The 27,847-nt window shown below is 43.4% G+C and overlaps 1 protein-coding gene across 5 annotated transcripts in view; it reads left to right on the top strand.

Annotated features, from left to right (window-relative positions):
* Window positions 1-7,743: 7,743 nt before the first annotated feature.
* The window catches only part of CRIM1 (cysteine rich transmembrane BMP regulator 1), a 182,675-nt gene continuing 162,571 nt past the window's right edge, over window positions 7,744-27,847 (top strand). For all 5 annotated transcript variants that reach the window (XM_032410281.1, XM_032410282.1, XM_032410283.1 and 2 more), the window contains exon 1: window positions 7,744-8,139. In XM_032410281.1, the coding sequence (XP_032266172.1) occupies window positions 7,809-8,139 (331 nt within the window). In that variant the 5' untranslated portion in view covers window positions 7,744-7,808. The remainder of the gene's footprint in view (window positions 8,140-27,847) is intronic.

Below are 27,847 nucleotides of genomic sequence, written 5' to 3' on the forward strand. Positions count from 1 at the left end.
TCAAAGGGCAGCATATATGGGCAGTATTGCAAAGAAGGCTTGGAGAGGAAGTCATATATTCTGACAGATGCAGAAAAAGGAGAAGAATGGGGGTTTGAAGAGTTTCATTATCTTTTGAGTGCATAGGACCTTGGTAATCCCCCAATAAATCTATGGGCTGGGACAGTGTGAGCGTGTGGAAGCTCACTCTCACTGGGGAGCAGAATGGAGGTGGCTACCTTCTCATTTGAGTAAGTGGAAAGTTTTGATATTACTTATTTTAATTGCCACTAGTCAGTGCTAACAAAATGTTGTTAAGATCTTCTAAGAACATTATGATAATTAAAAAAATGTAAATGCTAGAATTGGTAACATAATCATTTCACAACATTCCATGGTCAAACAAACAAATGCTTGTTGTTTATAGGTGATGTCAAAATGGCATTTGGTCTGAGAACATATAATAATACCTGGGGCCTGAATAAACAATTAATGTTATTTCTGTTTAGGCTAAAATATGTTAGGATGAGCTGACCGCTGTAACAAACAAGCCCCAAATCTCAGTGACTTCTCACAGTAAATATTCATTTCTCCCTAACATCACCATCCACTGAGACTTCAGTGAGGTCTATGTATGTGAATGTGTCTGTATGTAGGAGGTCAGCTTCAGATAGCCATTGAGGGATCCAGGTTCTGTCCATTTAGTGGTTCCAAATTCGTCTAGTGCCTCAGGTCCTCCATGGTATGCTTTGCAGCCAGCCAACAGAGAGAGAATAAAAGAAATATGCAGGATTGTGGAGAGTTTTAGAGGCCAGCCTAGACAAGATCCTCATCCACATTTTCATCCACATTCCATGGCCCCATCTAACCTCAAGGAAGATGGTAAGTGTTGCCCAGTTTTGTGTCCAGAATAAAAAGAAGGGGGTGCCTGGGTGGCTCAGTTGGTTAAGCGACTGCCTTCGGCTCAGGTCATGATCCTGGAGTCCCTGGATCGAGTCCCGCATCGGGCTCCCTGCTTGGCAGGGAGTCTGCTTCTCCCTCTGACCCTTCCCCCTCTCATGTACTCGCTCTCTCTCATTCTCTCTCTCTCAAATAAATAAATAAAATCTTAAAAAAAAAAAAAAAAGAATGAAAAGAAGGAACATAGAAATTGGTAAGCACTACCATTTCCCCCAGAAAACAGGTAATAAATTCTATTTCAATGACAAAACATCTGTATGATATATAGGATATGAATATAAAAATACCAGTATTCTGATGAACATTATCATGTCAGAATTTACAATTCAAATAAATGATGTCTCCTTGTCAGCAGTTTCTTGGAAAAGCTGAATGCTGGTTTCATGGAAACCACCAATGCCTACCATCTTTTTTATTGAGATATAATTGACATATAACATTTATTAGTTTCAGAGGTATAAAATAATGATTTGATATTTGTATATATTGTGAAATGAGCACCATTTTTTAAACTTTTTTAGAACATATTTTTTCTGGAACATGTGTTGGTTCTTTTAAATATTCCCAACAAATATCCATCCTTTGAGGATGAATTTGCTAGAGATTAATAAAAATTAATTTCGAGCCAAGTCTGGTGAATGAAGAAGGTAATCTACTTGAGTTATAATATGTCGAATCATATATGATGGTTAAACAATGAAGCATATTTTCCCATGGGACTACACAAGGCAATTCCAAAGTAAACATTATAGGAATGATTTGAGCACTTTCACTAAGTGTTTGAGGGAGTGTGCAGATAAAATTTCTGGAAGGCAATCTGGCAGTGTCAAAAATAGGCATACTTTTGACCCACAATTAGCAATTCCACTTTAGGAATTTACTAAAGGAAGTCAATGGACAGGTGTTTGAAGATTTTGCTAAATGGGAATGTACTGCAGCTTTGTTTATGACAGTGAAAATATAAAGCAAACAAAAAACCCTTAAAGATATATTAATATGGCATTATTAAATATAATATGGTATACCCATGCAATGTAATAATATTCAGTAGTAATAAAAAGGATGTAGTTTTTATCCTAAAGATCAATATGCCATGTATAGATATAAGTGAAAAAGCATTTATAAACTACGATGCGTATCCCATTTTATATTTCATACTTTAAAGGGGAAAATAAGCCTTCAAGGATGTATAAGAAATGTCATTAATGGTTAATATTTCAATGATGGAATTATAGGTGATATTTTATTTCTTTTTTTTTTTTTTAACTTGCTTGTATTTTCTCATGTCGCCCCAACCCCCATGAGCATGTATTTGTGGAGAATATTTAAAAAAAAAAAGAAGTAGTAGTGTATAACATGGATTCTGGAGCCATACTGCCTGTGTTTGAATCCCAAATTTTCCTTTCAAATAGGTGTGACATTGGGCATATTATTTAACCTTTCTGTGTCTCTGGTTCCCCACCTATAAAATGCAGGTAATTGTGTACCTATTTCAACAGGCTCTAGTGAAGACTAGTCATGATAATATACTCAGGTAATAAGCAAATATACACACTGTAAATACTTCATAAATATTTCTTATTCAATAATTAGGAAAACAATGAAGCTATTTCTATTCTGAGAAAAGCACTAATGGCTATTTTAACTTTTCATATGCAAATTAACAAAGAAGGCAAGATCTTGTGGTAGATGTTAATTTTAAGGTGGGTCCACAAAAAACAATAAAACTGAAAAGAAAAGCAATTTACCCTTCCCAACTTCCTGCCCGAGACAGTGATATACGCAGGCTCCGATGGTATAATAGGACTGGTTTCCAGACTCAATAGGCATCCACAGAGTTCTAAGACCTCGCAAGCCACACAGCCTTCTGTGCCTCAGATTCCTTAACTATAAAGTGGAGACAGCATTTAGGCACTGGAGGTAATATAAGGCTATTCTGTACATTAATTAAAATAACCCTTGTGAAGAGCTTATTAGCAGGCACTCTACAAAGGTTAGCTATTACTATTATTATCATTATTATTAATGATATACCCTTTGAAATATTATTAATGAACTAACCTTTAAAATAAGACTGGAATAGGTCCAAGAAAATATTACAAAGGCTACAACCCCAGGGCTAGACAGACTGCCAAAGTGGGACCAACAGAAAGATCCATAAGAAGGGCGGGGGGAAGGTGAATGCCTGGTCAGGTAGATGCTGCACAGCAAGAGGTACTGGGATATCACATAGCAGGGATTCTCGCTCCAGCCTAAAACTTGAGGAGACACTCAATGAGAAGGACTCCAAAAATAACAATAGACAATGAGAAGGACTCCAAAAATAATATAAAAGGAGAACAACCATTTTATCCATATTATACCCTGTGTGGTTGGTATTCAAATTTGTCTCCATCTTACAACGGAGAAACCGATTCAGAAAGGATAAATACCTTGTTCAAACATATGTAAACAGCGAGAGAGAGAACCTGTGTTGTGCATGTGCCTTCCTGTGTTCTAATACGTCCAGAGTAGCTGCCGTACACAAGCAGGGTAGATAAGACAGGAACTGCCTCAGTAAAATTAGGTACTAGGTGGTGATAATCTAGCCCAACTACCAGATCCTGAGCCCAAGATCAGATGGCTGAACCTCCAAACCGGGGGTTTCCCTGCCACTGACAGGGTCCAAGCCCAAGGTGAGCCCAGCTGAGATTGGCAAGAGCCATGGGAGGGAAGAGGGGAAAAGAGCATTTTTCTTGTCCTGGTTTCTTCATAGATCTTTCTACTAGGTATGCAACATCTTTAGAAAACAATGAGACTTTTTCTCTGGTGCAATTCAGTTTTAAGAGTGTGTTTTTCAGACTCAAAAGGCAACTCCTACATTTTTCTTTTCGTTTCCGGAAAACACAAACATCTCAGAGTGTGACTAGAGTGGAGAGGTTGGACTAGGCACCGTACCAAGGAGGAGGGCTCTAATACCACTGGTCTGTCTATTGCTCTCTTATTTCCACTTTCTGCTAGGTCCCCAGCTGAGCATTTGATTTTTAGACATTTTCAACAATTTAGCAAACCCCTCCCATCCAACCCCCCCAATGGCCAATAGAGGGCGGACTGTCTCTTCTTCCAGACCTCCATCAGAAGTATAGTCTAACTCCCTTTCCTTTTAGACCTGTGGGATTTGGTTTCGTGCACTAGCCCCCCTCCCCAATTTGGAAGACTCCTTCGTGTCCAACCACCCTTTCAAAGGCTTATTTTAGAGGCATTTACTAAAACCAAGAGAGAAAGGCTGCAGACAAGAATGTTCATATATCTTTTTACCTATAATTCTTCCCTCTCTTTATCAACTCATTCAGGCGTGCGTACATTCTTACGAGTCATGTGCCCTCCCCCCCAATAAGCTGACAATTTAATGGAGTCCAGACCTATTTAGAGAAAGTTTTATAACATATCATGATGAATGCTACAAGCAGAGGTAGTTACAAAATGCTATAGAATAGATCAGGGAATAAGCTCAAGAGACTTCCCAGAGAAGGCATTAGACCATATTCCATGTATGACTCTATCTCTTTCATTTGTATAGAACTTCCAGGGTCTATGTTATCCCTCAGTCTACTTTCTCCCTTGACCCCCAATTGTCACCATGTTGGGCCCACCTATCCTTTCTTCTGTATCTTTACTCTGGTCTCTAAAGATCAGGGAATCCTTTTGTTTGAGCCTCAATCTCAGCCTTGGCTTCTGGCCACCTAAGAGTCCCTCCTGGATCCCAGGGAAGAAACTGCTATTTCATAACTGAGCTCCTAGTTCACACACTGGCTTCAGATAAGTTGCCAGGCCCTTGCTGGCTGCTTATTTATTACTAGTTAGAGGCCTCATGTAACTCTTCCTGTTTTCTCCTTTGCTTCTCTATGAATTCTACAGCCCAGGACCCTATATAAGTTGAATTTTCTAAGTTGATATATCCATCTTAGTCTTAGGAATCTCTCCCGTCCTTTCTAAGGTTAACTTGAATTCCCATGAGAAGTCAGCCTTTATCGCCTTGCGTTTGTCTACCTTCCACCGGAATCCCAGGAAAGATGGATGGTGACCTCCATATTGTTCCTTGCCTGTGTTCAATCTCTAGCTTTCCCTAACCCTTAATATATTGCCTTAAAAAAATAAAAAACGCAAACACAAAAGTAGGACCATGAGAATGATTATTCTTATTTTTTCAATTGACAGTGGCTTTCTCACTCCTGCATTTTTTTTCCACCACCTGACCTTGGCTTTTCCTGTTGAGTCCTACAATGTTATCTGCTACATTTTAATAATGTCTTTATACTTGCATTTGAACAGAAATATAGATAACCTCTCTGCAAGAGTGGCAAAGGCCTTTTAACACAGCACAATGATGACAGTTTGTTGGCAAATCCCACAGCAAAGTGCTGGTGCCTTGTTGGGATACAAGCAACAGTCATGTTTAACAGTGTGGTGTGTTTTTATCTTTCTTGAATTCTGCTAACAGAAAATCGAGCATATTTCAAACAGTTTCACTAATAGTTGTAATTGCAGAACCTCAGGATATGAGGTCTTTTCAGAGGGCATCTAACCTGACCTACACAACTACAGGAATTGTCTCTACAACATCTTTGGAAACTAGTCATCCCAACAGCTCTTTAGACCCTTCTAGAAAATGGGATGCTCATTCCCCCTTTCTATTGTTGAAAATCTTCTGTCACCCACTGATAATCAGTTATAGTTAATGAGTCTCTTCCTCTCCTCAGGACAAAGAAATACGATTGGAGAAACATTTAGTTTTCTGATGCCAGTGACTGGGGAATATTCCAGTCATAACTCTGGCTTTTTGGTTCAGAATTGGAGTGGTTAAATCCAAAATATTTATGGTAAGTATAAATTTGTTCCAAAAACAGAGGATTTCAAAGGCATCTTTGTTTTCTTTCTCCTTACAATTCTGTGCTATTAACTTTTGGTTCATTAGTCACGATTTTCAGGATCCACTTGGCTGCCACCTTTCTGGAGCCAGACTCTTCTGGATCAGAAGGTCCGCTGCCCATTCCCACCTCACACCTGCCACAGGACTTGATTCTTTCACACACACCCCCCCCACACACGGATGCAAGTCACCTTTTGTTAATTCACGAATTTTATTGACCTTGGTACATATCCTGTGAATGGTGGGTCATTACAGAGCCTGTCATTTCCAGAACGTTTTCTGACAGTCACAGAAGAGAAACAATCTCCGCACAACGCATTTTGCATCACTTCACTTACTTCTTCACTAGGGTTTTCACAAATAACATTTGTCACGCATCTTCTTTATTAATATATTTACAATAAACAAGTAAACGGGGGGGGGGGGAAAGAAGGAAACCCATCACTTCTGTCCAGGAGCTTGGGAAAGAACAGGGCAATGTCAGATGACATTAATGATGCATGAGAAACACGGGTCCAATCATGTCAAGACTTGTAGTAATCCAGTATTTGGCCTTACTCAAGGGAGAGAAATTCAGCTCTGCTACTTTCCATTCACCCCCTCCCATAACATAGCACCTTGGCACAGACGGCAGAGCGACCAGCCACACAGGATGTGGACAGTTAAAATTCAACTCGAGCTACAGCAATCCTCAACCGTCCTCCCCACCCCCTGCGGAATATTTACCTAGACCGTTTAAAGCACTTAATTAATTCACCACTAGCTTCGCTGGAGGCGTCTCGAGCTTCCCGAGACTCCATTACATAGTATCTTTCACAAAGTCTATCCCCAGCTCGAGTGGAAGATGGATTCTCATCCATTTGCGGAGGCTTCCGTGCATTCGCTTCCCTTTGGATCCGGCGGGTGCCCCAGCCAAGGCTGCAGCAACCCCCTCGGCCCCGAGCTTCGGCGGTCCCCGCCACACTCCGAACTCAAAGCCGGCCCAGGAGGGGCAGCCGGCTCGCCCTCGGGGCGCCCAGGCCACAGCCACGGTGGCCGCGGAGCCTGCGGGCGCCCGGCACGCCGCGCCTCTCGCTGCCCGCCGTGTGCGCCCCGAGCCCGAGCCGCAGCGCGCCCGCGGAGCCCCGGCGAGGGAGGCGCGCGAAGGCTCGGCCGCAGGGCCGGCTCGGCTCGCCGGGCTCCAGCCGGAGGAGCCGGAGGGGGAGGAGGAAGAGGAGGCGGAGGAGGAGGAGGAGGAGGCGTGTGAGGGAGGAAGGGCCCGGCAGCCCGCGAGGGAGGGCGGGGGAGGGGGCCGGCCGGGCCGGGAGGGGTGGGGGGGCAGCCAATGAGCGGCGCGCGGGGGGGGGGGGGGGGGGGCGGGGGGGGGGGGTAGGATGGGGGAGGGCGCAGCCCGAGCGGCGGAGGCTCGAGCCATAAACAAGCGCCCGGAGGAGCCGCGCAGGAGTGAGGCGAGCGGGGCGCGCGGAGCGGACGCCGCGGACCTTCTGCTGCGCCACCGCCCCCACTCGGCGGCTCGGGAGGCGGGGACCGGCCCGGAGGCTGCGCCGCCGCCACCACCGCCGCGGGGCCGGCCGACCCGGAGGAGGAGAGGGAAGAGGCGCCGCCAGCCGGGGCTGGAGCCCAGCGCAGCCGCCGCCGCCGCCGCCGCCAGAAGTTTGGGTTGAACCGGAGCTGCCGGGAGGAAACTTTTTTTCTTTTTTCCCCCTCCCTCCCGGGAGGAGGAGGAGGAGGGGAAGCCACCGCTGGCGCCAACGCTAGTGGGCTCGGGGTCGGCGCGGCCCGCAGCGGGGGGCGGGGGCCTCGCCCCGCGAGGGGAGGCGCGCCCCGGGGGCCCCGAGGGGGGCGGCGAGGACCGCGGGCTGCGGGTGCGGCGGCGGCGGCGCGTGTGCCCCGCGCAGGGGAGGACGCCCGCCCCGCTCCCGGCCCGGCTGCGAGGAGGAGGCGGCGGCGGCGCAGGAGGATGTACTTGGTGGCGGGGGGCAGGGGGCTGGCCGGCTGCGGGCACCTCCTGGTCTGGCTGCTGGGGCTGCTGCTGCTGCTGGCGCGCTCCGGCACCCGGGCGCTGGTCTGCCTGCCCTGCGACGAGTCCAAGTGCGAAGAGCCCAGGAGCTGCCCCGGGAGCATCGTGCAGGGCGTCTGCGGCTGCTGCTACATGTGCGCCCGCCAGAGGAACGAGAGCTGCGGCGGCGCCTACGGGCTCCACGGAGCCTGCGACCGGGGGCTGCGCTGTGTCATCCGCCCCCCGCTCAATGGCGACTCCATCACCGAGTATGAAGTGGGCGTATGCGAAGGTACGGCCGCCCGCCGCGGGCCCCCTCCCACCTGGCTGCGCCGAACAAAGTTTGGCGGAGACTTTCCCGAGAAGAGAGGGCTCCGCGGGAGGAGGGGGCCGCCGCCCCCGGGAGAGGGCCCCCCCGTCCCCTGGTTCCCGCTCGCCCGCTTCCCCGGACGCTGGGCCGGCCTCGGGCGAGGGTGGATTTCGTGGGTGGGGGCGGGCGGGTGGGGGTGGCCGCGCCAGACCCGCACACGTGTGGCTGTTCGGGCTGGGACTGCGGGGGGTGGGGCGGGCCCCGCGCCCCGAGGTGGGGGCGCCGCGGGCAGGGGGCACTGCGGAGGCTGTCGCGAGCCCTTCGGGGAGTCCGGCCCCTGCCGCCCTCCCCGCACAAGCGCAGTGTGCTACCGAGTGCTGCACACCGATCTCGAAAGTCCCTTTTCTGTTGGCGAGGAGACGTGTCTTCAGCTCACGCTCCCTGTGTGACTCTTTTATTATTTTTTCCTTGCTCTCTTCCTTCACCCCCTTCCTCCTCTTTCGCATGTAAATCAGTTTCAGCTCCGGAATATGTCAGCCCAGGGGAAGTTACATACGGTGGTTACTCATTTATTTGCCTATTGAAAACAGTCAAAGGCTTGCTCTTCTGAATGGGGGCGGGGGGGTGGGGTGGGGGGTGTTGCACCTAGGAGTGAAAAGTTGTTGCTGACTATTCGTGGCTGCTTTTTAAGATCAGATATCCGCGTGTTTCCTATCGTGTTGCCGGTTCCTTCTGTTTGTTTGACAGCGAAGGCTGTACTCCTGTTTTCTCCACGAAGCATTGTGCACCTGGGTGTGGAGACTGACGGAGGGAGAAAGCGATTAGAGCAGTGAGCCTCCGCTGGTTGGGTGGACCCCTGTGAGCGGGTGTCGGCCCTGAGCCCTGCCTGCCTGCCTCGGCCTCCGGGTGCTTGGTCAGGTTTGGGGACTAGAAAGAGGGGCAGTGAGTTCTTTTTATTTGGCTGTTGGGCAGGACTCGGTGAGCACCAGTTAGATGCGGGATCCCTGCTCGGGCTGACGTCGGGGTGATGATGCTGTTCCGGGGCATCCTGGTGCAGAGCAGCTGCCTTCTGGAGAAGCGGCGAGGAGGAGCGACCTGTCGCTCTCTGACCTGGGCCCTTCCTTACCACTCACAGCCAGACCCAGCACACCAGGGACGGGTTTCTTCTGAGGCATCCTTCTGTGTGCATGTGTTTGTTTATCGTGCCGAGGTACTGAAAAAGAAGGTGGCAATCTGAAGGATAAAATGGGTCTATTAAAAGACTTCAATTCTGTGATTTTCTTTAAATACACACACATTTATTTACACCTTTTAGAGTTTGGACAGTTCTGGAAAATCAAGGAGGCTTTTCTGTTTTGGAAGCTAGTGGGCAGTATGGAGTGAAGGGAACTCTTCTCAAAGGGAAGGGGCCCTGCCCTGCTGCACCCTTAGGACATTGGGCGAGAAGAGTTTATTTGCCTGAAACACAAAAGCCTCTGAACTGGTGTCAAGTCCCATGTTAATACATGTGTTTTTATTTCTCACATCAGGAAGAAATGGCCAGGAGATTAACTTCTGATACAATTTTATGTGTTTGATTTGGGGAATTCTGAATGAGTTGGACTCAAAGATGCATCTTTGAACCCTGCCTCTTGGAGTGTATAATTTACTTAAGCCAGCCTCCCATAAATCTAAAAAGAACAAGCAACATGAAAGAAGGCTAACTGCAGTGGAAACTGCTATGCTCTGAGAAGGACTTTTGGAGGTTTTAACGATTCTGACCCTTGTTTTGTTTCTTCTCGATGTACTGCTGGTAAAGGAAATGTGGAGCCTGGGGGCTTGCACGGGAATGGAGTGTTTTGGCACCAATCTTCCAGTATCATGGTATAGAGTTATTTTGGCAGTTTGTCGTGAGCTTTTCATTCCTCTGAAATGATGCGATCCCTCTTAGTTTGATTTCTTCTGGTAACACCCCGTGCACTTGGTATTAGCCTCGAAGATGCTTGGAAGTACTTGTTTCCGTGATTATATCTCAATTAGCGTTCTCTAGCAGCACTTTTCATTTAGCAGGACTGTTTTCAGTTGCCAAAACTGGGCGCTCAGCATTTCTTTTTATCTAATCTTTAGAATTCTAAAAGCAGCCTTCAAGTTGTATTCTAAATCCATTAAACCAGAGTAAGAACAGGGGCTACCTGGCATGATACAGTGTTTGGATTTACACAGATACTGTCAATCGTCTGTCTGAAATTTCAAGTATTTTCACTTGGCTACAAAATTAATGGAAAACGTAGGATAAATAACCTTTTTTTTTTTCTTTTTATAAAATTAGAGGAGTCTTTAAATGTCAGTAATTACCTAGAAGGTGCGGACTCTTTTTTGTTAGTTTGCAAGAAACTTCTCAATGGCTAGTCTTTCCCTCAGTTTCCATTTTTATTGAGAAATTCACACACTGAAGCACGATTATTATAACTGACGTGACTAGGAACTGATAAATTTTAATCATGTTGAAGTCTCTTTCGTTGCAATTTTTGCACTAAAATGACCCCTACTGGTTGTATCTGTTAATGAAAACTGTTTTTGAAAACTTATTTAATTGCCTACACTGAGAAATCTTATTGCATGTTATAGATATATTATCATTACTAATCTACCGGCTTTCGAGGACATAAATTAAATACCAGTTACATTGTTCCGTTTGCCAAATTGCAGTAGTTTTTATTTGTGTTACTCTCCATTCTGGCTTTGTGGTGAAAAAAAAAAATCATGTTTTTAAACTGTGGTTCACATAATGAGTTAGATAAATCAGAAGCAAAAGTGGACCCCTTCCAACCTGTGGCTTACTGTCTTAGGTTTTGAAAGCATGCCAGCCCATAGTAGGCTCTCAATAAATGTGTATTGAGCAAATGGATGAACAGTCTTCTCCATAGAAAGAATAGTGAAGAAAAAATATTTTCTGAAAGATGAAATAATGTGAAGAGTTGTGCCCTGTGAGTCACGTGACATACATGTACACTTGGTCTTTTCAGCGTTGTTTAGATTGTTATCAACCAAATCATTCTTTTTTAAAAAAAAATACATTTTTGGTTTAAGTGCATTTTAAAAATCGAGAGCCATAGAGCCAAGTACCTAAAGTTTTTTTCTGCTCTCTCGCAGTCTAAAAAGTGCTTTTTGGCCCCCAGGAGGGCACAAGTCTCTTTACTGTTTCCACTCATTAGGTGAGTCCCTGTGGCCGTTTCTGACTTCCCAAGCAGCCTGTCCCTCGGCTGGGCTGCCTGCCTCCAGGTAAATCGCCTAGAAGCCAGAGAAACAAGTTTGAATTCTGAACTCCTGAGGAAGAAGACTGGATGGGAGATCAAAGACAGAGTTTTGAAAAATTACCAAAGCGGGATTTTCTAGGAAGAAGGTTTTGATTGTACCATGAGGATTCTATTTTGAGATGGGGGTGAGGACCATTTTCCCTCTTATGTGGAATAGTACATGATGCTTCTCTTGTGAGGGGTCGGGGCAAGGGGGGCGGGGCATGAGCAGCCTTCTCTCTCTACATAGTAAAAAGGCACATGATGGCTTGAGTTTGACAGTTTGTGAGGACAGTGATTTGGAACCTGGCAGACATTACTGAGTGGCTCGGCCCCGAGAACTTCGTTGTACTGGAGCCAGGTGATCGCTGTCCTAGACAAGAACCAACTTTTTTTTTTTTTCCCAGTGCATGTTTACTCAGTAGCTTCATCTTTATGGAACTTTCCATGTGTTTTATCATGGCATCTCCCAAACTATCTCCTTCAAAACACAGTCCTTTTATTTCTCCCAGGTATTTTAACTTTTCCTTCCACCTAGTTTTCATGGGGACAGTGAGGAGGAAAACCATACTGTGGTTATGTGGTGGGTGCTTACAGCAAACAGAATGTTGGATTCTGAACTCGTTGCCTTTAGAAGGTTATAGTTTCTTTTCAAAACCCTGGAAAACTGAGTCAGGGATAGAGATGATGGCTCTTTGGAAAAGAATGTATGGAGGATCTGAGGTCAGGGTGCAGGAGGCAGGTTTGTTTCCCAAACCAAACCATTTGGTTAATGCACAAGCCACACGGATCTCCTCTCATTGCTCTGAAATGTAGGACTTGGAGTCAAGAGTCCATGGATTTTAATTTTACTAATTAAAAAGAAGAGGGGAGGGGCCAAGTTAATACTCCTATATTGGCATTTGAAAACTTGACACACCCAGGACTCCTTGTTTTTGAGGAATGTGTTTTGCTTTCCATCTCAAAAGTCTTCAGGTGGAGTGAGCTCCTAGAGAAAGCCAGCAGAGGGCCTATAAAATTACGATACTAGGGTATGGGAAGAGAAACCAATGCAAGTAAACAAGGAAATAATTAGTTCCTCCCAGAAGTAAATATTGACAAAATATGGAGAGACTATTCACCGCACAAATGACAGGACTTGGTGACCTTCGCTTTGACTCTCAAGCTTACAGAATCCTGTTATTCAGGAATCCAGTCACATAAAACACTTGGCAAAGGGCAAATGAATTGCATAGTACCAGAAAGACAAAAATAGCACGTCTGGAGATATTTGCTGCCATTAATTCATGCTTAACAGTGACCAGCAGAATCCACATGCAAGTATGTTGGCAATGCAGTTGTGAACAGGCTAATTTATGAAGAAAACTGTTTGAAGAATCCTTAAACTGTGGGCATTGTGTCTAGCGATAAGAGGTATTTAGTGAAATGGTGCATGCAGGTTTCTGTGTTCTGTGCGGCTTGGTTAGAAGCGATGACTTGGATAAACAAGGGAACAGCTTGGGGGTGCTGGGGACAGGCATTATGAAGTTGGGAGGAGTAAGTAGATGACCCTAAAAAGATAAGGGAGTGGGAGGACCAAAGAATGACAAATGGGAGAAAGGAAAAATACTGAATTCATCTTAGGGCAACTGTGTCATCCTTTGAAGAATAATCCAAAATGCATTCCAGACATTAATTGTGAAATTCTTGAAAAAAATGTGGGTGTGTTTAACATCTTTCAGGCGACGGCAGGAACATGGCAGGATGGCAGTGCTGCTTTAGCATGTGGACACCGTCAGATGAGCCATGGTATGATGGCTGGAAGGTCAGGTGTGTTTGGTGAAGCAGCTTCCTGTAACACTGTGTTCCGTGTGTGGCACAGGTGGTGTCAGGATCCTCGAGACACCCCGGTACAGCTCAATTAATTATTTGAAGAGGAAACTGGACTAGCCAAGCATGCATGAGTAACAAACTGAAAGCCTGCCTCCTCAGCGGTTGACTTTTCCAAAGCTGAATTTTCAGAGATCTGACTTGTCTTTGCATAGAAATCAATCACTCATTCATTGATTTCCTGCTCTGTACCAGGCCTTCTGCTGAGGCAGAGGGCAGCTGGGGAGCTTGGGGACCTCTCAGATGTGTTCCCTACTCTCTACACTCTTTTCCTTCCTCCTTCCCTTTCCTCCCTCCCTTCCTCCCTTCCTCTTTTAAAGATTTTATTTATTTATTTGACAGAGAGATAGAGTGAGCCAGAGAGCACAAGTGGGGGGAATGACAGAGGGAGAGGGAGAAGCAGGCTCTCAGGGAGCCATACCACTCAGCACTCGATCCCAGGACCCCGGGATCATGACCTGAGCCGAAGGCAGACGCTTAATGGACTGAGACACCCAGGCGCCCCTCCTCTACACTCTTTTCATCTCAGTAAAGAATAAGGCAGCAAGACCTTAAAAAGTCTACATAATAATACAAGTTCAAGCCAAGTAGAAATGATTTTGCAAGTGTGTATATGATTAGTTGTTGAGTGAAGTAGGTGGTTAAAATTTGTTCTAGGAATCGCAGCATCTGAGATGATCTTTTCAGGGTCTGGTGGCAAAGCTGAAAAGGAGAATTTGAATTCAAACTAGGTTTAAAAGTATGAATAGGAGCTCTTTTTTTTTGCTGGGGGATGGGATCCTACCCATTCTTCTTAGAGGCTGTGCAACATACATCAGAGTGTTTCTCAACATCTGAGAATGAGGCTGCATTCTTAATGCTTTACTAGCTGTGGTTTAGAACGGCAAGTTTCCTTCCCAGAGTGATTTTCTCCGTGTTCTAGCTTGTTCCACTAGGCAGATGAGCGTGGGCAGTGAGCTGAGAGGTGTCCCTTTATATCAAGCATCTTTCCGTCTCACCCACTCCCTGCTGCTTGTCTTGGCCAGTTAACCTGGTCTGTGCTTCGGCAAGACCTCCTCGGTCTTCCGGTCAGAGGAGTGGTTGTATAGATTTAAATTTAAGAAAGCCCTCCAAATTAACATTTCTAAGTGTTCGTGTTGGGCCTCACAACAAACATACAAGCTACCTATTACTATTACTACGTGAAAAAAAAAAGTTAAAAGATCCTTTTTTCTTTTACAAAGCGAACAGATTTCAATTCCTTACCTCCCTTCCCCAGCCCCAGTTAATTCCCCGTGCAGAAGACGTACACCTTGATAAAAGTGTCATGGTTGAAAACTTGGTTTCTGAGGTCAGATCTGTACATCTACTTCTGTGCCTCAGTTTTCTGTCTGTGTAGTGGGTTAATAATAGGGTTGCTGTAAGGACTCAGGGAATTGCTATGAAGCACTTGGAAGAGTGACTGGCAGTGACACTTAATAACAACAAAGGTACCAACCAGTATAAGTAAAACAACTTGATATGGGTGCATTCTGTTGTTCTGCTTAATCCTCATCTACCTGAGTAATGATTATCAGTAGTTAAGGAGTTTGGGCTCTTAGAAAAGGAGCAGATTATCAAGCTCAGGTCCCCTCTTTTCTTCTACCCCAACACCATAAGTGCATTGAGTGAAAAACTTATTTAAGGGCCTCTAAAGCTATTTGCTGCCTTTCTTCAGATGCCCATTTGTTAAACTCTGTCTAAATCATTTGTATATTTTGGGTAAAAATAAAGAGGGAGGAACCTGAAATTTTTTGCATTACGTCATGGGAGTTATAAATGTTACCATTTATCTGTGGGCTCATATTTCGTTTAGGGAAGAGGAGGGCACCTAAGCTCACTGCAATTAGGACTGTCCATTTTCCTTCACGTTATATTCTGGAGGAAGAGTTTGCCCCCAGCTCCTGGAGTGTTCACACTGCTGGTGTCCACAGGATTTGACCTGACTTGAGCTAAGGAGGTAGCTTGTGTTGCTGCAGCTCGCCTGCTTTGGGACCCCAGGCCCACCTGCTGCTGCAGTTGGTACAAACTAGACAGAACTAGAGGTCAGACGTTTACCCAGTCCTTTCCTTCCTACCTGTTTCCCTGCTGTCCTTCCGTCTGCAAGTATTTACTGAGCAGCTGCTATGGGTCTGGTCTTTGTGCTACACTATAATGATGCTGCCTTTCTAAGCCTCAGTTTCCCTCTTGGGAAATAGTAATAGGTAGCATGTGTGTTTGTTGTGAGGCTTAAATGAGATAAAACTGTGCTGAAACTTTAATGTGCACATAAATCACCTGGGGATCTCATTGAGCATGGAGGTCCTGATTCAGTAGGTCTGGGTGGGGCTTGGGTTTCTGCATTTCTAATAAACTCCCTGGTGATGCCAAAGCTCCTGATCCTGGGACCACACTTTAAGGAGCAAAAAGCTAGTCCATAGAACAGAGCATGGCCTATGAGACCTGATAATGTTACCTGCTATTTTAGTTATTTTTCAGCCAAAATAAATAAAATAGGGACCCCGCTTTCACAGAGGCCATGGTCTAATGGCAGATAGCAGAGACGCTTATATCCAAGAGTTATTTACAGCTGTAAAGCCCTGAGAAAAGTGCTGAGCATCTCAAGAGCAACTAAGAGGGGCTCTAACTCTAACCACCAGGAAGGATTTAGTGTGGCACCAAGCAAGGTCTGAGGGTGTGCTCTCTTCCTTCCTGCTTCCCACTCCTCTGTGCAGGATGTTTTAGGAAAAAGAAAATAGGTCTTGATACTAGACAAACCTATGTTCAAACCTCAGCTCTTATTTTTTAACTGAACAACCAACTTGCTTCGTTGTTTTGGGCTTCGGGTTCCTCGTCTGTAAAAATGGAATACTTACAGCTTTCTGTGAAGTAGATGTAGTGAGGGTTGGAATACATATATATATATATGAAATTACATAGATAATGTGTGTGTTGGTGTGTGTAGAGTATAATTCCTAGTAACAAATAGATTTAAAAAAAATGTTAATTCTAATTTTCATTCTGTTATCCTTTTTCATTTTCTTCTTTGTTAGCTTTATATAGAAGTTAAAAAAAATGCACTTTGTGACACACAGCTCCTTCACATTCGAGTCCAGTACTGCTGTAGTTCCTAACCTCTTTGCTGTTTCAACAGAATGTGGACATTTGCTTGATTTTGTGGTTCGTGTTCCTAGTACCAGAGAGCTATTTCAAACTAAGACTTTTTAAAAGGTGACCTATCTTAATATTGATGGCCTGTGGTTTAATGGAAGCAAATTAAATTTCCTTTTATTGTTAGAAGTTTTCTGTGGGTTTCAGAGCATCCCTGGAGACATGGGAGACCCCAGGAGTGTCACCAGGGCAAGGGTGGGATCACTGCAGTTACAAAAGGAAGGAAGGATGGAGCCGCCATCCCAGCCGGCCCGAAGACAAGGGCAGGTTAAGAATGAGCAGGAGATGGTGTTGGGCAGACATCTGCGTTGCTTTTCTTGATCCTATGGGTTCCATCCATCCTTCCTGTGGACTAATACAACGGCTTTCCCGTGGACTTGCCTTGTGGTTTCTCTGCAGCATCTTTGCATTACAGCGGAAGGCTGGGAAAGAATGCCTAGAATTAAAATACCTGAGTTCTTGTCTCTTTAGTTCCTGGGGTAGGTGCGGCCCCCACTTTAGGAAGACAGAACTGCTGCACTGTCTTCATGCCTGCAAATGGGTGTCATTTTTACCCAGTAAATATGGGCTGAGGACTCACAAAGCAAATGCTTTATACTGGCTCTTAGGGAACAAGGAGAAAGAACTTGATGAAGATATAATCCTTGCAATCAATAGTTTACAACTCTTTTTTATTTTCTTCTTGACAACCAAACCTTATTATCACACAATGGAAATTGAATTTTCTTCCATGAACTCTTTTAGTAGCTATCATTGCAGTGCCTCTTTCATCAAGAGTGCTGGTATTCAAATATGTAACTTACAAGCAAGGTGAGATAAACTTTGAAATTTCAAGGTTTTAAGTATGTGCTTGTCAAATCCAAAAATAACGCCCTAATTTGAAATCACCTGGGAACATTTGTCTTATGAACATTTAAGAACAAAAATTAAGTGTTAATTATATTTTAAGGTGTTATTTTATGTTTCAAGTTCCTGAGAAGATAATTTGAAGAATCTGCTCTTTGGAAATTTTAGGGAAGTGCTTTGTCCTTAACAAGGAGCCACTCTGGCTATAGCAAGGTGGGGAAAAAAAAAAAAAGAGGTATAGGCTGTAACAAGAGACTCTGCCTGTCTTATTTAGCATTTCAAAACAAAAACCATAAACAAACATCTCAGATTCAAAACAGAAAGGAATTTCTGGCAGGGCAGAATGAAACCTGAGCCTGCAAAGTCCTGGGTCTACAAGAGGTAACTTATTTAGCTTCTTATCCAAAGGCCGCAAGCAAAACGGTTCACAGCTGTGATAAAACAAAAGGCATGTCAACATTGGAGAGTTGTGATACTTCTTTTTCAAGACTCTAAAAGACCTGCCAAAATAAGGTAAAGCTACCATAAGGAAGTTTGACCTGAGCTAGGCTTTTCATCTTAAGGATTAGTTGGACCACTTCAGACCCATCACATGTGAGGAACCATACATACGGGATGTAGGTGCTCAGTACCCTCAGTGTATGTTTATAATTCTGCAGAGAGAGAACATTCCATCATTGGTCGGATGTAGATCTGGAAAACCTTCACATGGTTTCCCCTTTCTCCTCACTTTCCATAGTTGGCACATTTGCTTTTTTAAAGACACGGACATTAACATTCTGCATGAAGAAAAAGGGATAAATAGTGCTGTCTCTGAAAACCAAAGTAGAGAGATGTTTCAATGGTTTGAGGAAGACTGTGTGTGTTTTTCAGAACTACTGAGTTCTTCTATTTCAGACAGATCTCAGGAAAATTTATTACCACTGTCTATGACATAAAAATGAAAGACCAAATAAATTTCCATGTTTTATTTTTATTTTTATTTTTTTAGATTTTATTTATTTATTTGACAGAGAGACAGCAAGAGAGGGAACACAAGCAGGGGGAGTGGGAGAGAGAGAAGCAGCCTTCCCGCTGAGCAAGGAGCCCGACCCGGGGCTCCATCCCAGGACCCTGGGATCATGACCTGAGCCGAAGGCAGACACTTAACGACTGAGCCACCCAGGTGCCCCAAATTTCCATGTTTTTATCAAAAGAATGAATGGGTTCATATATATACCAGTTTGTGACAGGAAGGATTTAAGGCTGCTTAGAGAGATAAATCGTGCAACATTCTTGCATGTGAGAGTATACCGTGATGCAGGAGACAAAGTAGCCATGCTTTCAGATCTCCTTTCATCCCTTAGTAGCTCAGTAACTCAAATAAAACCTTCTCAACTTCCTTGATGTTGCCTTAATTTATCTAAAGGGAATTAGGTAGTTGCCTACCTGAAGGCAGAGGAACTGAACTGATGATATCTTAAGGCCCTTCTGGTCATAAGATCTATGTTTTTTACGACCTAGAAGTGGGGCACAGGAGTCAAATATTACCTTGTGTTTGCGGAGCCAAGGAAGGGAGAAGTGGTCGTGTCTACAGGACTCTTTGCCAAGGGCTGTCGGCGGAAGGGCTTGTAGGAAAAGATCAAGCGTTCTCACATAGTTCTGTTTATTGCGAGGTGGTGGAGAGGGCAAAACACAGTGATCGGGACGTTATTGACATCTTTAGATGCTGGCAATCTTTAAGCCATGGTGAGTGTTGGCCCAGCCAGGATTCAGGGTAGAATTTATGCCTCTCTTTTGTGAATGGGCTGGCCTGCTGCCTCCACTCTTTCTCCGTTTCCCTCCTTTACTTCATTAATTACGATGACTGTGAGGTAGGTAGGTGACAGCTACCACAAGGGTTCGAGAAGCTTGAGCAAAGACAGGCCGAAACTTGCCCAAATTCACATGCTCCTTTCTGCCTCTGACACTAGGAGAGAGTTGAGTAATTGCTGTTCTTCCTAATACTGCAGGCGGCAGCCAAATTCCCAGCATTCTTTTACCTTTGCGGCTGTTTTCACTTGCCAGGGAGTTTCCTTCAGGAGCAGGCTGGATTTAAAGAAACATAGCAGTCCTTGCACGTGAGGGTTGGGTGGGGGTGGCCGGGGTACTGGCCCACGTGGCCCTTGGGCGCCTCACACCGGGAGGATGAGCTGAGTAGTCTCTGCAAAGGGACGTGCTGCACCCCGTGCCAGCCCCCCTTGTTACCTCTGTGTGCCACGAGCCCCGGGAGCAGGAAGCCCTGCGTGTCTGTGAGACAGCAAGTCTACCCTGACTGTATTTCAAGAACAGGCCAGCTGTGAAGCTCAGGAAGTTGTCTCTTGGGGTCTAGAAACCCCACCCATCCTTTGCATATTGTCCAGGTGGGTGGACCCGTGTGTGGCTCTGAAACATGATATAATGTGAATTATTCCAAAGAATGGGACGCCCAGCCCAGCCTGCAGTGTACACCAGCAATCAGCTTGCTTTGCCTTGTGGATATTACATTTTTGCCAAGAGCAGCCTTCCAGAATGAGGTGCTAGTTAATTCCAGTCGGGCATTTATTCGTTAATAAGTCTGCTGAATGCTAAATACTCCATTTGGGAGTATGCGACTGGAGAAAACTCAGCAGCTAATTATTATGTAGATCTCTTCTGTGATTCTCACTTTCAGTTCAATTACCTAAGCCACCAATCCTTAGCAATGTGAACTTATTTAATTTTTAGTTTTCTGTGATATTTTGCTTTTTGCTCCGAAAGTTTTTTTTTTTTTTTAACTGCTATGAGATTACTAATAACTGGATAGACATTTTATGTTGTTTAACAGAAAACCTTTCTGGGTTGTGGAGTACTGTGGCTTGCTCTGTTTTTTGTGTTTTTTCTTTCTTTCTTTCTTTCTGTCTTTCTGTCTTTCTTTCTTTCTTGTCTTTCTTGTCTTTCTTTCTTGTCTTTCTTTCTAGTTAAATCCTGTTCTGGATCTTATCCTATATGTCCTTCCAGGGTAGATTTCTGGATAGCTAATTAATGGTGGTGTCTGAAATAGCCATTGAGGGGTGGCTGGTGTTCATTTACTAATCGGAGCTTTTGCTGAAAAACTAGGTTCTATTCTACTCTACTTTGGTATATCAATAGGTCTTTATTTGGTTTTCTTCCTGCTTGGTTGGTGCATATTAGCTTGAGAACTTAAGAACTTTTGAACTGGGGTGGGGGGCAGTAATGATGGTCTGAATGCCTAGGGCCTTCTCTCTAGAACACTTCTGTCTTGGAAGTGGCCAGGGTGTTCAGTGTGTGTTTGCTGCCACCAGAGTCCGTGCTAGAAGGTCCATTTGGTACTTCTCATGCCCATGACTTTGTGCTGTGCCTTGGCCCTCCTTCCCCCGTGAATCCCTGCCATGACCCAAGGTAAGCTGTATCTCAAGCACCCTGAAAGGCATGCTTTCCAGAATTCTTTCCATTTGCCTCCACATTCTTCCCAGCATGGTTGAATGCAGCTCTCCAGCTACTGGTAACCCAACTAGTAAGTGAAGTTGGTGCCAAGCATCAAATCCTCTGCGAGGACCTCTTCCAGTAACGGTGTCTGCACTAACAGGATAGCAGAGAGGAGTTCTGTAGAAATGTTTGGAGGGGATGTGTTCGCCAGTACGTGAGATTCATTTGATTCTGTGCAATATGATAATAGGGGCCAGCAAGTGATAAAAGTTCATAATACAAGGTTCTTCACACGGTTGTGGTGGACTTGCTGGCCTAAAAAGGTGTGCCCAGGATGGTAAAATATCTGTGGCATCAGCAGCTGGGCTCCTGGTATGCTTACAGATGTGACTTAGAAAGACAAGAAGCTGTGATAATTCTTTCTTTCAGGATGTAGGTAACTTCATATCTTTGGATAGAGAGTGACTGTGTGTGTGTGTGTGTGTGTGTGTGTGTGTGTGTGTGTGTGTGTGTATACAGCTGCTGAGAGCACAATATAAAGAATACTTTGCATTGTGTTGAGTATGTGCTGAAAACAACTTGCATAGTTGAAGCAAATTAAATATACTGTCTACTCTGTAGATCAGCAAACTGAAAATGACTTCTTAACAAGTAAAGATTGCGCATTGTTTTATTACACTTGAAAAAAACAATTCTAATTAAAGTGCTTTGGCTTTTAAACTATCTAGTTAATTGGGATATCTATACATGGGCAAGTGGAACTCAGGAAGATTACTGACTTTATTTCTTGCTGATTGGGACAAAAGATTTATTATCCAAAGGACAATTGTGGGATGATTTATAGTAGGTTATCACTAAACATAGTTTTTGGCCTTACACAGGAATTTTAGATGTGATAACAGAAAGGAAAAGCAAAAATTTAGGGTGAGAAATGGAATACCTCTATAGGGAAATAAGCACATAAAAGAAGCCAGAGGTGTTTTTGGTTGGAAGGAGATGAAATTATTTTCAAAGACTATGTTGGGAGAAGGTGAGTGAGCTCTCAGCAACCAAGTTTATTGACTATCTATTCAGGAAATTGTACTCAATGCTTTGGAAAAAGACTCTGCCAATAGAGTTCTGGAAAACTTGAGGGAGAAAAAGTATTTACATGCTTTATAACATAAAACATGTCCAAAAGAAATATATAGTTACAGCTACATTTGGCACTGAAAATAGTCATGTATTATATTTTTTAAACTGTGTGTGAATGTGTAAGCATGTGCCCTGGAGTCAGAAATGCTTGGCTGATACCATTTCTTGAGAGAATGGAAAAGTAGAAGGTATGAGGAGCCACAAAGAGGGAGAAAACATAGAGGATGACTAGTAGTAAAGGAGGAACAGTGAATTGTTTTTCCTTTGGAGGGGATATATTTCATGTGCATAATGATTCCAACTTTACTTTTTTTTTTTTAATAATCTTAGTATAATAAGCATTTAACTTCCCATAGAGCCTTAGTAATTTGCATGTCATTACCAAAAGCCCACAGGTAAGGGAAAATTAGACTCCTAAATTCAGTACCTGACTATTCTCAAGGTGTTGGCTTGCTAACGTTGTTTCAAGTTTATGTTGGGCAAAGACCCTTTGAGAATGCAGAAAATTAGGAGATCTGTTCGACACACATGCTTCCTAGTATCTGTCGCAACTAGAGGTTTGGGGGCAAAGCCGGCAACTGGAAAAAGGGTGTGGTGTCCGCTTTCAGATTCCCCCAAATTGTCTACATCCTTCAGAATGTGTTCTTGTCCTTCAAACCCTGCCATTTTATGCTGCTTCCTTTGTGAGGACTTCCTGCCCTGCCCAGGAAAAAGCAATGCCATCCCCCCACCCCCAGTGCCCATAAATAGCACTTTCTCCTTCCCCTGTTATAACATTTTTCACACTGTGTTAGAGTTCACATTTCTGTCTCTCTGCCTCTCATTGTGATCCATTCGAGTGCCAGGATTGTGTGTTGTTCTAGCGCTTGGCACACAGGAAGAACTCAATGAGCATTTGTTGACTAAATCTAGACTCAAGGTCATCCAAGATATTATACAAAAACTTTTCCGTCTGAACTGTTTGGTTTGCACTGTGGAAAGTGTTGAGAGAATCCCAGTGAGAAGTCTCATCATTGCAGAAGGAAGCTTAGAACTGGTTAACCAGGTCCTCTCTCCTGTCACACCTCTACCCCCACTCCCCCCCCCCCCCCCCCACCCCTTCTTAGAATTAAGTTTTTAAATTTTGTTGTGATAGGTTAGTTTCAGCTGTAATTATTTTGGCTAATATTTAAAGGTAATTTTTATTTGTGAGGACTTTTCTTTCTTTGCCAGTTTGCCATAAAGGTGTTACCTTTCATTCACCAGCCTTTCATCAGCTTGTAAGAATTTTCCTTGTGGGTGGCAGCTTGTAACCTCTTTACCACCAGGGATCTGGGACAATAAGCAGTTGAAATGCTACAGTGATCAGCTATTTGTAAACTATAACTGATAAACAATTATGAATTATTATATAGACATGCTTCAGATATGTGACCATATGAATAATTGATAATAAACGTCTGTATTTTCTGCAAATCTAGGATTGTGTCTGAAGCATGTATGTGGACTAATCAGGAGGGAGTTTAAGTTAACAAACATGCATAGAACTTTCCATCTGTGAGCGTTATGCCAGTGAATGACACAACCTATTTACTGCTGCAAGTGATCTCCAAATGTCATCAGGAATTTAACTGTGCACCTTCTTTGGGGAAGGAACTCTGAAGCTAACAACATGAGGGTGGAAGTGTGTGACTGTGAATAATAAAAATGCCTCACAAGGGTTTGAACAGGAAGTCCATAAGAATGCAATATAAGGAATTTAAAAAAGCAAAATTCCTTTTGGATTTTCTCCAAACCCTATGACTTCAGGGACTGAGGAATTCTTGATGACTCGTGGCTGGAGTCCCAACTTGTTATTAAGCCGGGTGGAATTGTTTTTCCTTTAGCACCAGTCATGAACTCTTTGTTTGTTTGTTTATTTTCCTGAAAGTCTTAAAGTGGTTTACAAATTAAGACACTAAGGCATTAGACACTTAAGGACACAACAGTAAATTATAACCTTTGGGTGATATATTTGGTATTAAAGTTTTCAACTGCTAAAAAAGGAGAGATTTGGCCAAAATAAGGATACAGGGTCATAGACACATATACAGAATTATCCTGGTATAAGTCAGGCATCTGTAACCTTCTGTGACTTTAGTGTGCCCAGGGAGCCCCATTCCCTCAGTGCAGTTTTAATTTTGATGTCTCTGGTACGGCATGTGCCTTCGACTTTCCCGTGTTTAAGATGCTCATCCCACATGTGATTGTAATTGTTTATAATATTAGTGACATGGCTGGCGGCTTTGCAGTAACCCACTTGAGAGCACCAGTTGTCCTAAAGGCTTTGGGAAGGGGGAGGAGGGCAAGCTGGAACTGATCGCTAAGTAAGGTTTAGGAGTAGAGCTCTAGTTTTCCATGATTCTTGTCTGGTGATGAAAGGTTCAAGATTTTAAGCAAGGTAATTTTTTTGAGCGTCCACTGATGATTTTCCTGTAACTCTTTAAAAATATAATTTATTACTTTTAGGTGGCTTCATTACTGTTAAAGTTTTAAAAGTCAGCTTCCAGACATTGGGAAGTTGTTCTCCTTCAAGTGTTGGCCTTCTCTAAGACTTTATCGGCAGAGAGAGTATTTAACTTGATGGTGGATACTGCCCACATTAGAGGTGGGTGTATCACAAAACCTGTGGCTCTCCTGTTAATTTGAGGTAGAAGGTGAAGGACCGAGAACTGTTCTTGCTGCTAGAAGAGCATATTTACTCTCAGTCTTTAATAAAATAAATGAATGGAGGCAGAGAATGGGGAAACACACTTGAAGGAGGGAGGGGCCCCTCTTGTTGTAAGCCAAAGTAAACAGTTCTGTAACTGAAAAGTAGACTATCAGGAAGGTGAGAACCAGAGAAGTAGGTGTCAAGTGCAACCAGCAAGTACCATTTTCAGCTACGGAGATAGCCAAGTTGCCCCGAGTCCCAAAAAAGAACCTCTCAGAGGTATTTAGGGGAAATCAGTTTCCTGAACTGGCCTTTCATGGGCCTACAGCCGGACCCAGGGCCAGGGCTGGGGGAGAAAACAAACAGATGCGATTCTCTGAGGGGTAGAGATGAAGTCGCCAGTAACTGAGGGAAAACTTTTCAGGGGAGCCCGTGGACTGGCAGAATGCAGTGGGAAGGCATCCCTGAGTGTGCGTGATGTTAGAGTTAATGGAAACAGAGACGTTTTCTTTCTGTCTTTTGTTACAGTGGAAAACTGTGTCATTACAATGGACAGCTGCACACACATTGCCAATGATGTGATGTGTGCATGTACTTACACACATCCACATACGCGACACGTGCGCACACACAGAATTCCTTACGGGGCCACAGTCTTGCCCTGATCGTCTCTTTGTGTCCGTTTTTCTACCACGATAGCGTTTTTTTCTAAGTGGAGCTGTTGGACTCTGTTCATTCCAACAAAAAAAAAAAATTCTGTCTGTGGCCATCCTTAATTTATATAAATAAAGACATGTAGATTGTCTCCTAAGAGGCTTACATAAAGCTCTGGGCATCTCATTCCTGTGTTGTTTCTTCTGTAGTTAGTAAGATACTTTTTCAGGTTTAGAATTGCTGATGTCCTGCTCATGCCATGTTTCGAGAAAAGGAGACCATCAAAAAGGACTGATACAGAAATTTCTTAGAACTTTTTATACTCAGAAATTCTTGGAGCTTATTGCATGTGGGAAAGGGTCTTACCTTGTTAAAAAAAAAAAAAAAAAAAAAAGCCCAGGTCTCTTGAATAGTCACTTAGAAAGGTGTTCTCTAAATTCCTTTTCTGTAGTTTTATTTCTTCAACATCTTATTTTCCTTAATTAGCTGTATGTGCTGTGGCCAAATATTGGGTCCACTGCCTTATAAAGACAACATAACTTTATGAGGCAGCTTGGGAAATAGAGAAGAGAAACAATGATCCAAAATGCTTTTGTTCCAAACCCAAGAACTAGTTTCATGTTACTGTGTATGTGTATACCCTGTCTAGCCTTCCTCTATGTACATACCTTTTTAAAATCACACATCCATATATTGCTTCTTTCCATTAAAATTATATCAAATGAACTTTCCTATGTTGCTACATAGTCTCCATTACTATAATTTAAGCTTATTAAGCAAGATGTGCTGACTGTATCTTCTACTTCATTTTCCTAACTTCTTTCTTCTCAGGACTATATAAAAGGTGAAAAGGGGGCGGGGGAAGTCATTTGCGGTGATCTTAAGGCAAAATTCTTTGTAGTCTTAATTTGTTTCCAGGAGTGCCTAGGCTCTCCAAGCAGATGAAAATCATTGTCTTCTCTCCCCTCACTGAGGATTTGACCACTCGCTACCTGTGCCTGTGGCCCTCTGTGTCTAGGACTGTGGCATGAAGATGGGGGGCCCTTCGCTGTTTTGTCATTTGGCCCTGCTACCACCAGGACCATGTTGACTCTGAGGACGTTGAAGCTTTTTTTAACCTTTTCCTCTGTTAAGTGATGATTTGTTGGCTTTGTGCAAATAGCCAGCCCCCTGGGTAGGGACATTTTTATTCTATTGCTTTTTTTTTGTAGTGAATTATTGGATTGCAAATATTTATTTAGAGTGAAAGATGGATATAATTAACTACACCCTAAATACTAGATACTAACTTCAAGATGAATTTGCAAACTTTGTGCTTTGTATGCATGAGACATAGGCTCTTGTTACCAAAGATTTTATCTGAGAATTTAAGGTTTCCACTTCCACCAATTTATAAATGAAAACTGGAGGCCTGGAAGTTATCCCGCGAGGCACATGTATAAAATTTGGAAAAACTCGGATCACTTGTGGAATTGAGTTTGTTGAAATCAGGGAAACAGACTTTTTTTCCCTTGTATTATTATTGGCTGATACATTAATAAATAGTTTTTACAACTCAGGTACTGGTTTCCTATTCAAAAGGTATAGATAGCATCTGTTGTAATATTTCAGATTCATTTGTGTAGTCTTTGTTTAAACATTTCTCACTCAAAACCGGTTATACAAACAGGAAGCAAAACCAAATTGCCAGGCTTCAGATATATTTTATATAAATTTGAAGTGCTTTTTGGATTATCAGAAGGAAGACAAACATTTTGATTACCTCTTTAAATTAAATGACTGTTTCTGAATTATTCTAAATCTTTGAAAATTTATAATTCATGCATGTGATCTCTACCAATCAACATTTCCAGTCTAGAAAATACTGGGCATTTACCTGGCTGCTTCTTGGTTGGAGAGAGGACCCATGTACATGTCACTAAACCACAGCAATATAGCTAAGTAATGCATGTGCACAGCTGGATTTTAACACTTTTTGGGTCAACATATTTATTTAAAATAAGCACACTTTGTACTGAAAAAGTAATTTGAAGGTGAAATCACATTGGATTTAATAGTTTAACCTTGGATATTTTTGGAATTTTAGGTAATATTATGGGACAATAGCATTCATTAAAGTCAAGTGTATAAAATCTTTTAAAAATTTGTTAAAATCTTTTTAAAAATTAAAGCACAAAGGGATATTAATAGATATTTATATTCAGCAGTACTAAAGCAAATATTTGACACCCACCACCATCTCCAAAATATGTGCGCTGACATTGGGTCTTTAGGGTGAATGAAAAGGTGTGGAAAAGCTGACAACTTTTAGGGAAAAGGTTTGTCAGGGGGGAAGGAGTATGGGACTCCCCTAAGGTTTGGCCCTACCTAAGGCCTGTAGTTCCTTTTGTAACAAACTTATAAACATTTATTTAAGTCTTTTCATCAGTAGATTATCTCCAGTACTAAACGGTTAATCATTAATCAGCTGATTTTCATTATCAACCAAAACCACTTGTGTTTTCATCACAAATGCTCCTTAACAATGTGGTTATAAATGTTTAAATCAATGGATAATGAAATCGATTCCTGTGTTCCTTGTCATATGGTAGAACGTAAAGCTTCTGGCTTTTGGAGAACATTTCAGCAGTCGGCGAGGGCTAGTACG

This window comes from Phoca vitulina, unplaced genomic scaffold (genome assembly GCF_004348235.1).
Source record: "Phoca vitulina isolate PV1807 unplaced genomic scaffold, GSC_HSeal_1.0 scaffold12, whole genome shotgun sequence".
Lineage (NCBI taxonomy): Eukaryota > Metazoa > Chordata > Mammalia > Carnivora > Phocidae > Phoca > Phoca vitulina.